This window comes from Mauremys reevesii, linkage group 17 (genome assembly GCF_016161935.1).
Source record: "Mauremys reevesii isolate NIE-2019 linkage group 17, ASM1616193v1, whole genome shotgun sequence".
In the NCBI taxonomy this organism is placed as follows: Eukaryota; Metazoa; Chordata; order Testudines; family Geoemydidae; genus Mauremys; species Mauremys reevesii.
This window is the reverse complement of record NC_052639.1, coordinates 15,799,084-15,811,193: the sequence shown is the minus strand read 5'-3', so window position 1 is coordinate 15,811,193 and position 12,110 is coordinate 15,799,084. Positions and strand designations below refer to the sequence as shown.

General features: G+C 49.3%; 2 protein-coding genes across 4 annotated transcripts in view; both read right to left on the bottom strand.

Annotated features, from left to right (window-relative positions):
- Nucleotides 1-12,110, bottom strand: part of LOC120384921 (maestro heat-like repeat family member 5) — a 924,418-nt gene that overhangs the window by 177,309 nt on the left and 734,999 nt on the right. The window lies entirely within an intron of this gene.
- LOC120384971 (erythroid membrane-associated protein-like) lies at nucleotides 7,498-11,343 on the bottom strand. The gene is made up of 4 exons (XM_039504068.1): nucleotides 11,336-11,343; nucleotides 10,438-10,511; nucleotides 9,941-10,100; nucleotides 7,498-8,443 (listed from the first exon to the last, which is right to left on the bottom strand). Exons 1-4 carry the CDS (start codon nucleotides 11,341-11,343, stop codon nucleotides 8,275-8,277), a joined length of 411 nt encoding a protein of 136 aa, XP_039360002.1. The 3' UTR covers nucleotides 7,498-8,274.

Below are 12,110 nucleotides of genomic sequence, written 5' to 3'. Positions count from 1 at the left end.
ATGGAGCTCGGCTGTTGTCAGTGGTAGCAGAAGTGGCTACAACTTGGAAGAGAGAGAGGCAACACTGGAGCCAGAAGGAGGGGAAAGGGTATAATGGAGAGATGTCCCAGTTTAGAAGAAAGTTAAACCAATCCATATGAAGGATAAGGAAAGTAGAAAGGCTAAAGACGGAGTTATAGAACCGAATGAATATTAACTGTTCAAGTGGTGTTAGTGGTTACCATTCTAGGGCCTACTCTTGCAATCTCTGCACACCTCAGACTCCCAGAAGCAGAACGGGGCCCCACTTCTAGAAACAGTTCAAACCTGTAAACCTTTGAATTTTTATTTTCACTTGTAGCCAGAAAATCCACAATATGGACAGAAATGTAATTAACGATTATCTAGACAATATAAAATGGAGAATATAAATCTTTGTTCATTGAAAAAACTCTTAAATAGTTTGTATTTATTTCTGTTTGCTTTATTTTAGGGGCACATCTTGAAAATATTAGTAAGTTCAATTTTTATCCCAATCTAACCTCTCCGTTGAAGTTGTACACAGTTAAATTGTTGTTGTTTTTAATTAAAGGAATAATGTCAATTTGAAAATCAAATGCACGAACTTTGGCCGCTATTCAGATGGCACAGCAGCTCGGTCATTTGCAGGATTGGGGTGTTTGTAACAAATCGTTGTCTATAAAATGGTACGTCAGAATAAAAACAGACTTTGATAATAATGTTACGGTCTGTCCTTTCATTCCTTGCACACATGCCACTCCCAGTGCAATCAAAGGGTGATGGGCTGGGAGGAATAGTAATCAAAGTATTCTGAATTTTGATTTTTCATCATCATCATCATTTTTATTTCCAATGACCAAAAAGGGGCAGGGAAAATGTCAACCAAATTGTCACATGCCCTCCCCCCCCAAACACAGACTATTTTCTCACCAGCTCTAACAATTAATAATCAGACCTAAAGACACCTTGCGCTGCAAAACTGTAAATCTTAAAAAAATTATATTGGAGCCCTGAGCCGACACATTCTTAAACGTATGCTTCATTTTCAGCACACAGATGGTCTTGCTGAAGTCAATGGGAGTACTCACATGCTTAACATTGCGTACGAGCATCACTCTTTACAACCCACTGGTGAATGTGTTACAGGCCTGCCTGCATGCTGCTCTACATACAATATGAGTCTGCTACAGACCGTTGCTAAATCTACAGCAATTTGGTCTTTTTTTTTAGCTCTGGAAGTCCCCACTTAAATCCCTGGTGAATCAGCCAAGATGGCGGCCATCACACTTGCATATGGTTAACTTTAAGTATGTGATTACTTCCACTGAAATAAATCAAGGCCTATGTACGTGAGCTGAATGACTATAATGAAAAGTGATCTATACATTTCCATGTATGCTAAGAGAATTTTTAATTGCCTTTTCCCTTTCTTTTTATTTAAGGTGAACTGAATGAAAAAATTAGTAAGTTATATTTTCTCATTTCTGTGTGGATTGCATCTTCTCATGACATTGTCCATCTACTTTTCTCCCCAGACAGGAACTGCAGGCTGAATTCAAACCCACACAGGGCCGGCTCCAGACCCCAGCGCGCCAGCGCGCGCAGGACGACGTCCCGCGGGAGGGCGGCAGGCGGCTCCGGTGGACCTCCCGCAGGCATGCCCGTGGAAGGTGCGCTGGTCCCGCGGCTCTGGTGGACCTCCCGCAGACATGCCTGCGGAGGGTCCGCTGGTCCCGCGGCTCCAGTCGAGCATCCGCAGGCATACCTGCGGGAGGCCCACCGGAGCCACGGGACCAGTGGACCCTCTGCAGGCACATCTGCAGGAGGTCCACGGGAGCCGCGGGACCGGCGACCGCCAGAGCACCCCCCACGGCGTGCCGCCCTGCTTGGGGCGGCGCAAATCCTAGAGCCGCCCCTGAACACACAACAAATGATTTGTCACCAAAAAGATTGTGAGATAGTGATTAAAACTGAGAGTATTGAATAGATATGCTGGTCCACATTCTCAGCCACCTAATGAAACTGTGTGACAGACGTTCTGAGTTTTGACAAGCTCTAGTCTGGGGTATTGTAGTACTTCCTGTGGAATCACAGAAATGTACTGGAACGCTGCGAGTAACAACTCCAACACACACACGCAGGGCTTGACTTTGTACTAGGGTCCCAGATCAGATACAACAATATAGTAACATAGGAGACAACAATTTAACAGTAAGATAAAGATACAAGACTATCTGTTGGTAAGGAGTTTGTCTACAGTGATCATCTGTGACGTTATTGATATAAATGGGAACCATATAGAACATGGGTTGCAACCAAGGTCCTGTAGTGGCACCAAATCCTAAGTAAAGGGGGTCATATAAGGTGTCTAAGACCAGGTTCTGGGTTGCTGGTTATGATTATGCTGTCTGTATGTCTGTGTATCATTTTGTAGTTGAAGTTATAAGTATTGGCTCTGTACTGTCTGTATTTGGTATTATGCTCTGCCTCTGGGAAGTGTCCCAGACAAGCTGATGTCAGCCCTGCATAGCTGGCTTGATGACCCATTAAGGGCCATCAGCTACACAATTGACCCATGGAGAGAAGGCAGACACGCCTTGTGACTCAGCAAAGTATGCAGAAACTTGTCCATGTGACTGCAAACTCCATTTTATTTTTGCTGTAAGTTTCCACCGTGAGGACAAAGGGATTCTTACACCTGGAAAAGTCTATATAAGGCTGATGCATCATCTCCATCTGGTCTTCAATCCTGCTTCTGACCTCTGGAAGGACTTTGCTACAAACTGAAGCTCTGCACGAAGGACTGTTGACCCATCCCAGCGGGGGATGTTCCAGAGACTTAATCTGAACCTGCAGTTTACTCCAGCACTGCTGCAAGCCTGAACTAAGAACTTTGCATTACTGTATGTAATTGATTCCATTTAACCAATTCTACCTCTCATCTCTACCTTTTTCCCTTTGTAAATAAACCTTTAGATTTTAGATTCTAAAGGATTGGCAACAGCGTGATTTGTGGGTAAGATCTGATGTGTATATTGACCTGGGTCTGGGGCTTGGTCCTTTGGGATTGAGGGAACCTTTTTCTTTTATTGGGGTGTTGGTTTTCATAACCATTCATCCCCAGGACGAGTGCACTGGTGGTGATACTGGGAGACTGGAGTGTCTAAGGAAATTGCTTGTGTGACTTGTGGTTAGCCAGTGGGGTGAGACCAAAGTCCTTTTGTCTGGCTGGTTTGGTTTGCCTTAGAGGTGGAAAAACCCCAGCCTAGGGCTGTAACTGCCCTGTTTGAGCAATTGGTCCTGATTTGGCACTCTCAGTTGGGTCCCGCCAGAATCGCTCCGTCACATCATCACATTACATAAATTCACTGCCTACAACCCCGTCCCACCCTGTGTAGTGGTTGTGTATAGGATGTGGCCTTTAACCCCACGTAGGACTAGAATAATTGATACTGGAAGATTTCAGAGGTGCCTTATCCATGGTTTGGAAGGGAATCGTTCCCCAAAGACTGATTAAAAAGTCTTGGCATGAGATGGTTTTGATGAAGGGGTTGGGCTTAATTTAATCTTGGGAGAAAAGCTCTTCCATAACATCTTTATTTCTGATTTTTTAAATTATTATTACTATTATTATTATTTAGGTGGACTTCAAAGAGAACTTGGTAAGCGTTTCCCTCCCCCTCCCTTTTTCTGTAATGCATCCTTTTTTATTAATCAGATTCATCTTAACAATGAACTTATTCACATGAGTGCTCACCTTCATTTGATTTGCTTGGTTTCAGAATGGAGAAAAGCCCTAGTTTGTCCAAGTAAGTAAAGTTTGTATTTAGCTAATGTCCAAATTTCACTTTCTGGAGAGATCCTTGCTCCCTTTCTTTGTAGAAATAGTTTAAAACAACACAAAACACAAATAGGAGATAATGCAATAGTTTCTCTGGTTGAAATTTGAATGGTGAAGGTGGTTCCCCAAGTGAGCTGTATTGCTGGGGAATCTTCCTTTGGGAACATGGAGAGAAGTGAATTAATATTTTCCGGATAATACATGCTCAGGTAGTACTTGAATGGGATGCCGTCCTGATGTTATTCTGTGCACATTCATAGGGGAAGGACAGCCCAGTGGCTAGCGTGTTAGCCTAGAATTCTGAAGGCCTCAGTTCAGATCCCTTCTCCTGTGTGACATTGGGCAAATCACTTAGTTTCTTTTTTGCCAGAAGCTGGGAATGGGTGACAGAGGATGGGTCACTTGATGATTGCCCGTTCTGTTCATTCCCTCTGGGGCACCTGGAGTTGTCAGAAAACAGGATACTGGGTCAAACAATATATGCCACTCAACCCAAAACAAACACATTTTAAGATTTTTGGTTGACCCAAAATTATTATTTTTTATTTATTTTTGGTGTAAACCTAAAAATCAGTTATTTGCACAGTTCTGGGAGAAGAAGCCAAAGATGCACAAAACTTCCCACACCGGTTTCACCTGCTGCTCTATGGGTCTGCTCTTATATACATCCAGTGCTTAATGTGTAATGAAAGAGGTTCCGGGGCTCAAGCGTTTTTCCTACATTCATAATTGATGAAGCAAGCCCAGAGGTACCAGGTCTACAAACTGCCAAGCCTAGAGATGCCGGGGTGCAATGCTGGCGTGCCCTGGCACAAATTTAAGCACTGAACACATCCCCTTCCCCACACAGACCTCCTTATTCCTGATGTACGATTTGATAGGAATTTTTATTGTCAGCTATCCTAGTGATCAGGCTATACTGGGAGTTTTGTCTTCAGAGGAAAAGACGACTTTGTCAGTTTTTGTTAAAGTTGGATTCTATAGCAGTTTCCTCTCCTCTGCTGAAAACAGAAGATGATCTTCTCCTTCCTCCTTAGATAATGTCGTGAGGAGACCTGGGTGAAAAATGGATATTTCAGTTCATTGGCAATTTCAAAAAAATGAAGACAAATTTGTTTTGGGTCAGACCAGAAATGAAAATTTTTAGAAAGTTAAAAAAATGATTTAAACAAAATGTTATATTTTGAGCATTATAAACTTTTTTTGCTTTTTTAAAAATAAAATTAAGGAAATTTTGAAATGAAATATTGTTCCCAACCAAAAAATCAAAATATTTCATTTTTAAAAAGTCAAAACAAAATATTCTGATTTTTTTTGAATATTTTTATTTGTCTTAAACAAATAATTTGGCAAAATTGACATGGATTTGGAAAATGTTTGTGTTGTTGAATCTGCATTTTTCACCAACAAAAGTTTTGGCCTAACAATGTCACCAACTCTAGTTGTGAGAGCGACCCATTGTGTTTTATTCCACTTTAACCACTGTTTGGGCTAAAATCTCTCTCTGCTTCTTCAGACTGTCCTAACGCCCTTTTCTGGTGGCTCGCCTCACTCTAGAGAGTTGGCCTCTTGGCTGGTAGCCCTTTGTACCTGGCCTTCATTATTCCCCATGGAACTGAAATTAGGGGTATATCAAACCATGCTATGGTGTGACCTGACTTTAAATATTAGGAAGGAGGAGCACAGCAGGGTTCTGTTCATGAAAAGAAATGGGAATAAAACCTGCTGGGGCTCCCCAGCGTTCCTGGGTCTCTGATCCTCTCTGGGGAGAGGCATCTGCAGGAGAGGAAAGATTCTGCATCTCAGACCTGGCGCAGATGGCCTTTCGCTTGTGTTACTGACCTGTTCCTGCTCGGGTTTGTGACTCTGTCCTGCACTCTGCTGAGGGCAGATATGATTGCTCTTTATAAATAGATCAGAGGGATAAATATCAGAGAGGAGAAGAATTATTTAAGCTTAGTACCAATGTGGACACAAGAACAAATGGATATAAACTGGACACTAGGAAGTTTAGACTTGAAATTAGACGAAGGTTTCTAACCATTAGAGGAGTGAAGTTCTGGAACAGCCTTCCAAGGGGAGTAGTGGGGGCAAAAGACATATCTGGCTTCAAGGCTAAGCTTGATAAGTTTATGGAGGTTGGTATGACGGGATCAGGGCCGGCTCCAGAAGGAGGGTTGAGCGCAGCCCCTGGCTAGGGTGACCAGACAGCAAATGTGAAAAATTGGGACGGGGGTGGGGGTAATAGGAGCCTGTATAAGAAAAAGACCCAAAAATCGAGACTGTCCCTATAAAATCAGGACATCTGGTCACCCTCCCCCTGGCCCATGTCCTCATCCCGGGGTCCCCACCAGGGCAGGTGGAGGGTCTGCAGCTCCCCACGGCTGCCCGCATGGCTCTTACCCTGACCCAGATGCAGCTTCCAGCCTGGCCTGGGGACAGGGCCTCGGGGGCCAAAGAGCTGCCACCAGGCCATGGTAAGAGACACCCGGGCAGCTGCTGTGGAGAGCCACAGACCCTCCATCAGCCCTGGGTGGGGGGTCATCTGGGGGGCAGGGACATGGGCCAGGGCTGCTCTCGCCCCCCACCTCCCTCCACGGCTCCCCACAGCTGCACAGGTTCCCCGGTCAGGCTCCAGCTTCTGGGCCTTTGGGGGAGGAGAAGGGGCAGGGGGCAAGGCCCGTGGGGAGTGGGAGGGCCAGTCCCTCATTCCTGCACCTCTGGCTCTGCCTTTAGCATCATGATTCTCTCTTTCCACTGCAGCGAATGTGACCCTGGATCCAAACACAGCAAATGCCCAGCTCATCGTGTCTGAGGATGGGAAAAGCGTGAGGCGTGGAATTGCACGGCAGGAGGTGCCGGACAATCCAGAGCGATTCCATTCTTTCTGTTTGCTGGGCTGTGAGAGGTTCAGCTCAGGGAGACATTACTGGGAGGTGGAGGTGGGAGATGGAGGGTTTGGGGCTGTGGGTGTTGCCAGAGAGTCTATGAGGAGGAAGGGAGGGATCAGATTTAACCCTGAGCAGGGGATCTGGGCTGTAGAGCGGTGTGGGGATCAGTACCGGGCTCTCACCTCCCCAGAAACTCCCATGCCCCTGAGTGAGAGACCTAGGAAGATTGGGGTTTATCTGGACTATGAAGCGGAGTGGGTGGCATTTTATGATACTGGTAATGAGACCCTGATCTTTACTTTCATGTCAGCGTCTTTCACAGGGGAGACAATCCTTCCCTTCTTCTGGGTGGGGATTGGAGTCCTGCTCAGAGTCTGCCCCTGAGGCCTGGAGATGCGGAGGTAGCAATATCCCACTGGGGTTCACTCTGGTTCTGGACCAGAAATGGACTGAACTAGTTGTTGTCCTGGGGACAGCTCAGGTGGTTTAAAACACACTGCTGTGGTTCTAGAGAGGGGGATTGGGGAGACAGAGAAGATGTCATGGGGGGGTTGTAGGGAGCATAGGCACCGACTCTGTGGGTGCCGCAGGGCTTGAGCACCCACAGGGAAAAATTAGTGGGTGCTCTGCACCCACCGGAAGCCAAGCTCCCTTCACCCCCCACCCAACTCACCTCCTCCTCCTGCCCTGAGCACGCCGCGTCCCCACTCCTCTGCCTACCTCCCAGTGCTTCCCGCCGCCACACAGCTGTAGCAAGCTCCGGGAGGGAGGGGGGAAGAGGCAGGGGCGGGGGCGGAGATTTGGGGAAGGAGTTGGACGAGGGGCAGGGGTGGAGGTGGGGTGGGGCCGGGGCCGAGGGGGGTTGAGCACCCACTGGCGCCAGTAGAAGGTGGTGCCTATGGTAGGGAGAGGAGAAGCTGAAGACTGGAAAGGGAACGTGAGGCTTTACTGGGGAGGGAGATGCTGGAAGGAAATGGAGGGTGAAAGACAGGGAAAGGGGGTAAGGAAAGTAGAGAGAGAGGGAATAAAACTGTTCAATATTATGGAAAGTGATTGTGTTTTCTTAACTCAGTCCCTTTGTTCATGAAAAAAACTAGTTTGAGGCCTTAAATTATTCTTGCAGGTTTTGGACACTCTCTTCTCTGTGTTCTGATTATTACACTATCCTTGAATTGTTTGGAATTCTCACATTGCCTGACTGTAAATATAGCATGTATTTGAAAGCCTGTTCTTTCTGTTCGGTATTTTCTTTTCTCTCTCTTTCTTTCAAGCTGTTTGTTGTTTAAAGGAGCAGCACCTTTTTTTCCTGCATGAGCTCCGGACTGTGTGCTGGGCATCCCAGGTCTGCAGGCTGATGGGATCTCACCAGTCTGTGCTTGTGGCCCTGTGCCAGTCTACCTAGGGAATACCAGCAGCTCTGCCAGTTCTACTGAGCAGCATAGGCCAGTGTGAGTCTGCCATGCCAGGGTCCTCCTTCTCCTCCTGCTCCATCATACAGTCCATCAGGTACCTTTGGTGGGGCAGAAAAGTCCTCTCAAATGTTCACCAGCACTTCAAGGAAGCTCTGTCCTTTTTCTGATGCAGGAGTGAAAGTGCAAGCGAGAGGATTTCTTCAAAAGGTGCCTTCTCCATGTTGCTGGCTCTGGTAGCTTGGCACACACAGACCAAAATCACTCCTCGGCTGTCTGTGTTGGCGGGCTGTTCCAACTTCCTGTAACAAGAAGGGTGGGCAGAAAAGTTTCGCTGCACTGTAACATGCTCAAAGGGCCACAGCGGCCACATTTCAGGCTGGTGTTGGGGAATCTGGGCTAGGGTTGGTTGGACTCAGATCTACATGCTGCAGTGTGGACACCAGAGCCCCAGATTTGAGCCTAGGTTAGAAATGTCTTAATGTAGGGTTAAGAACCAGTGTAGATGCTCAAGCCCAGGGTTCTCCGACATGGGCCAGCTGCCTCCAGACCCAAAATCCTTGGGCTTACATTGCAGTGTAGACAAACCCAGAGTGACATACATGCATATCCTCATTAGAGTGCAGTGACACAACCAGTTCAGGAGAAAAAAAATTCCATGACTATCTTCAAAAATCACATCTGGAAAATGAAAGGGAAATAAACAAGGAAACACTTTGATATGCTTTATTTACATAAAGATCCTCTGCCCCAGCCAGAGCCCTCATCCCCCCTGCACCCTAATCCTCTGCCCCAGCCCTGAGCCCCCCCACATCATGAACCCCTCATCCTCAGCCCCACAGCCCTCACCCCTGTACTCCCTTTTATCCCCAAACTCTCTCCCAGAGGGTGCACCCCCTCCCCCTTCCCACATACCCCTTCCCAACCCCAAACTCCCTCCCAAAGCCTGCATCCTTCACCCCCTCCTGCACACCCACCCCCTGCCCCAGCCCAGAGCCTGCACCCAGCACCCAAACTCCATCCCAAAGCCTGCACCCTGCACCCCTCCTGCACCCTAATCCCCAGCCCAGGATATGCACCCGACCTCCCCCCCCGAACCTCCTCCCAGAGCCTTAGGCAGGTGGGGGCAGAGTTTGGGGGGGTGGAGTTGGGGTGCGGGTTCTGGGCACCACCAAAATTTCTACAAACTTGCCACCCGTGGCCCTAGGAGCACAAGCAGTGACAGTGGTGGGGGTGAGTGTGCTGCTGGGGGGAGCAGGAAAGGGGGGCTCCTCCCCCAGAGCTTGCTGCTGCCGGCAGGGAAAGGGCCGAGGGGAGTCGTCCTCTCTGGCCCCTGTCCCAGAGCAACACCCTGCACCCCAAACTCATCCCCAGCCCTGCCCCACCCCAGAGCCCACACCCCAGCCAGAGCTTTCACCCCCACTGCCCCTCTGCCCCCACCACCACCCCTGCACCGCGGGTCCCAACCAGAGCCCTCATCCCCCTGCACGCTGACCCTCTCCCCCAGCCCTGAGCCCCTCCCATTCCCAGCCCCAGCCAGAGCCCTCACCCTGAGCCCCTCCCACACTCCAAACCCCTCAGCTTCAGCCACAGTCCTCACCCCTGCACCCCGTCCCTCTGCACCCCTCCCTCCGTACCCCTTCCCACCCCCAAACTCTCTCCCAGAGCCTGCCCCCCATTCCCCTGCCCCAGCCTAGGGCCTGCACCCCAGACCTCCTCCCTCACCCAAACTCCCTCCCAGAGCCGTCGGCAGAGTTTGGGCGGAGCGGGTTCTGGGCACCACCAAAATTTCTACAAACCTGCTCCCCCTCCCCCCTCTCAGGGTTATGACTGATCCAGTGTCAAATCGCTCAGGATTGTCGGGCAGATCCTGCCGGGCGTGTCCCCATCTCACATGTCTCCGATCCTCAGACAGGGCGAGCTGGGGATGAGCCGTGTCTGGATCCAGAGTCACCGTCACTGGGGACAGAGAGAATCGGAGCGTTAGGGGCAGAGCTCAGCCCTGGGGGAGGCGGGGACCATTTCTCACACTCCCCAGCAGCCCTGGTCTGGCTGGGACAGGCCTGGATCCCAGGGAGCTGCCTCTGTCCTGGGCGCCTGACACTGAGCAGAGACGTCACTGCAGTTCTCAGCCTGGGCAATGGGACCCACGTTTGTACATTGCCATGGTTACAGAGGCTGCAGCTCCCTGCTCCCCAGCTGGCTGTAGCTCAGATGGCAGAGGCTGGAGCATAGGTGCCGACTCCGTGGGTGCTCCGAAAAATTGGGCAGCTCCCCACCCCTCTGCCCAGCTCACCTCCACCTCCGCTCCGCCTCCTCCCCTGAGCGCACCGCGTGCCCGCTTCCCCCCCCAGCTCCCAGCACTTGCACCTGTTTCGCTCGGCCAGGAGGGAGGGGGCAGGAGGGGGAAGGCAGCACGCTCGGGGAAGAGGTGGGGCCGGGACGGGGATTTGCAGAAGGGGTCCAATAGGGGCAGGGAGGGGGCTGAGACTTTGGGGAAGGGGTTGGAATGGGGGTGGGGAAAGGGTGGAGTCGGGGTGGGGCCCGGGGGCGCGAGCACCCACCGGCACTGGGGGAAGTTGGTGTCTATGGTCTGGAGAGGAAAAGGGTCACAGAGATGAGAGCACCTGGTCTCTGATTTACAACGCCAGCCTGGGGAGCTGCTTCTCTGCCCTGAGTGCCTGGGACCCAGCAGAGATGCCCTGGCAGCTCCTCTCCCCCTGCTGGGACCTGCTGTGAGGGCTGCAGAAACTGCCTCTCTCCCCCCTTCCCTGCTGGGGCTGCTCCTCGGAGGGTGAGAGAGGAGGAACCTGAGGTTGTGCAGAGGGGAGTGAGAGGAGGAGGCACCAGATATAAACCCAGGGGGAAGCTGCACGCTGAGCCCATCAGTGCAGGTTCTCAGCATTTAGTGTTTGTGTTTCTATTTCTTGGGCGGGTGGGGGGTGTCACAGTCGGTGTTGGGTTGGTTTGTGTCTTTACCTACTTGTTTATAAAACTGTCTTCATGCATTTTTTTTCTCTGAAGTGAAAAGCTTAATCCTTTCTCAATAAGCTGGCCAAATGCTTCACTGATACAACTCAGAAGCAAACAGTGAAATACAAGTACAGAGCCAATATTCATAACTTCAAATACAAGAATGATACACACAGCATAAGCATAACCAGCAAATGACAACCTGTTCATAGACACCTCACTTCACCATCTTTGTACAAGATTTGTTGCAACTATATGACAGTGGTTGCAATAATGGTCTATATGGTCATAGTTCAATTAGGTAAGGTCACACCCCTATCTGCTCTCAATGGACTTGCCTGGGAACGTTCCATCTGGAGTCTAGGTCGTGGCTTCTGCTGTGACTAAGCGAAATCAGGCATGGACGTGGGACGTGCCCATGTGACTCCAAACACCATCTCGTTACCTGTCATTTTCCACTCTCTCCACTGAGGGCTTTGTTTGAAACAATGGGGGTTTCCATCCACAAGCTATAAAAAGCCCTGGACACATCTCCATTTGGCCTCTTTCCTGCTCAGACCTCTTGATGATGACCTTATACTAATGGGAGCGTTCTAACCAAAGGACTGAGGACCTTCCAATGATTCAGAAGCAACCAGAGACTTAAAAAGCCAACAGTTTATTCCATCACTGCTACAAGCGTGATTCAAGAACTTTGCAATTCTTGTATGTATTTGATTCTTTCAACCAATTTTAACTCTCACCTTCCTTCCTTTCCAGAAATAAACCTTTATATTTTAGATACTAAAGGGCTGGCAACAGCATGATTACTGGGCTCAGATCTGAGTTGTATATTATTGAGCTGGGTATGTGGCTGGTCCTTTCAGATCAGAAGAACCCTTTCGGTTGATGAAATTGGGTTCCAATAACCACTCATCAGTAATTTCAGTGGTTTTGGTGGCGATATAAAGCCTGGAATGACTAAGGAGGCTGCTTTTCTGACTTCTCGTTAGCCAG

What these genes read in the sequence shown, in the direction of transcription:
- LOC120384971 (XM_039504068.1), bottom strand. An exon ending in GAGGCGGAGCGGAGGTGGAG is followed by an intron (nt 10,101 to 10,437) that starts GTGAGCTGGGCA and finishes CTCTGTCCCCAG; the next exon opens with TGACGGTGACTCTGGATCCA. An exon ending in AGAGGGGGGAGGGGGAGCAG is followed by an intron (nt 8,444 to 9,940) that starts GTTTGTAGAAAT and finishes TTCTTGTTACAG; the next exon opens with GAAGTTGGAACAGCCCGCCA.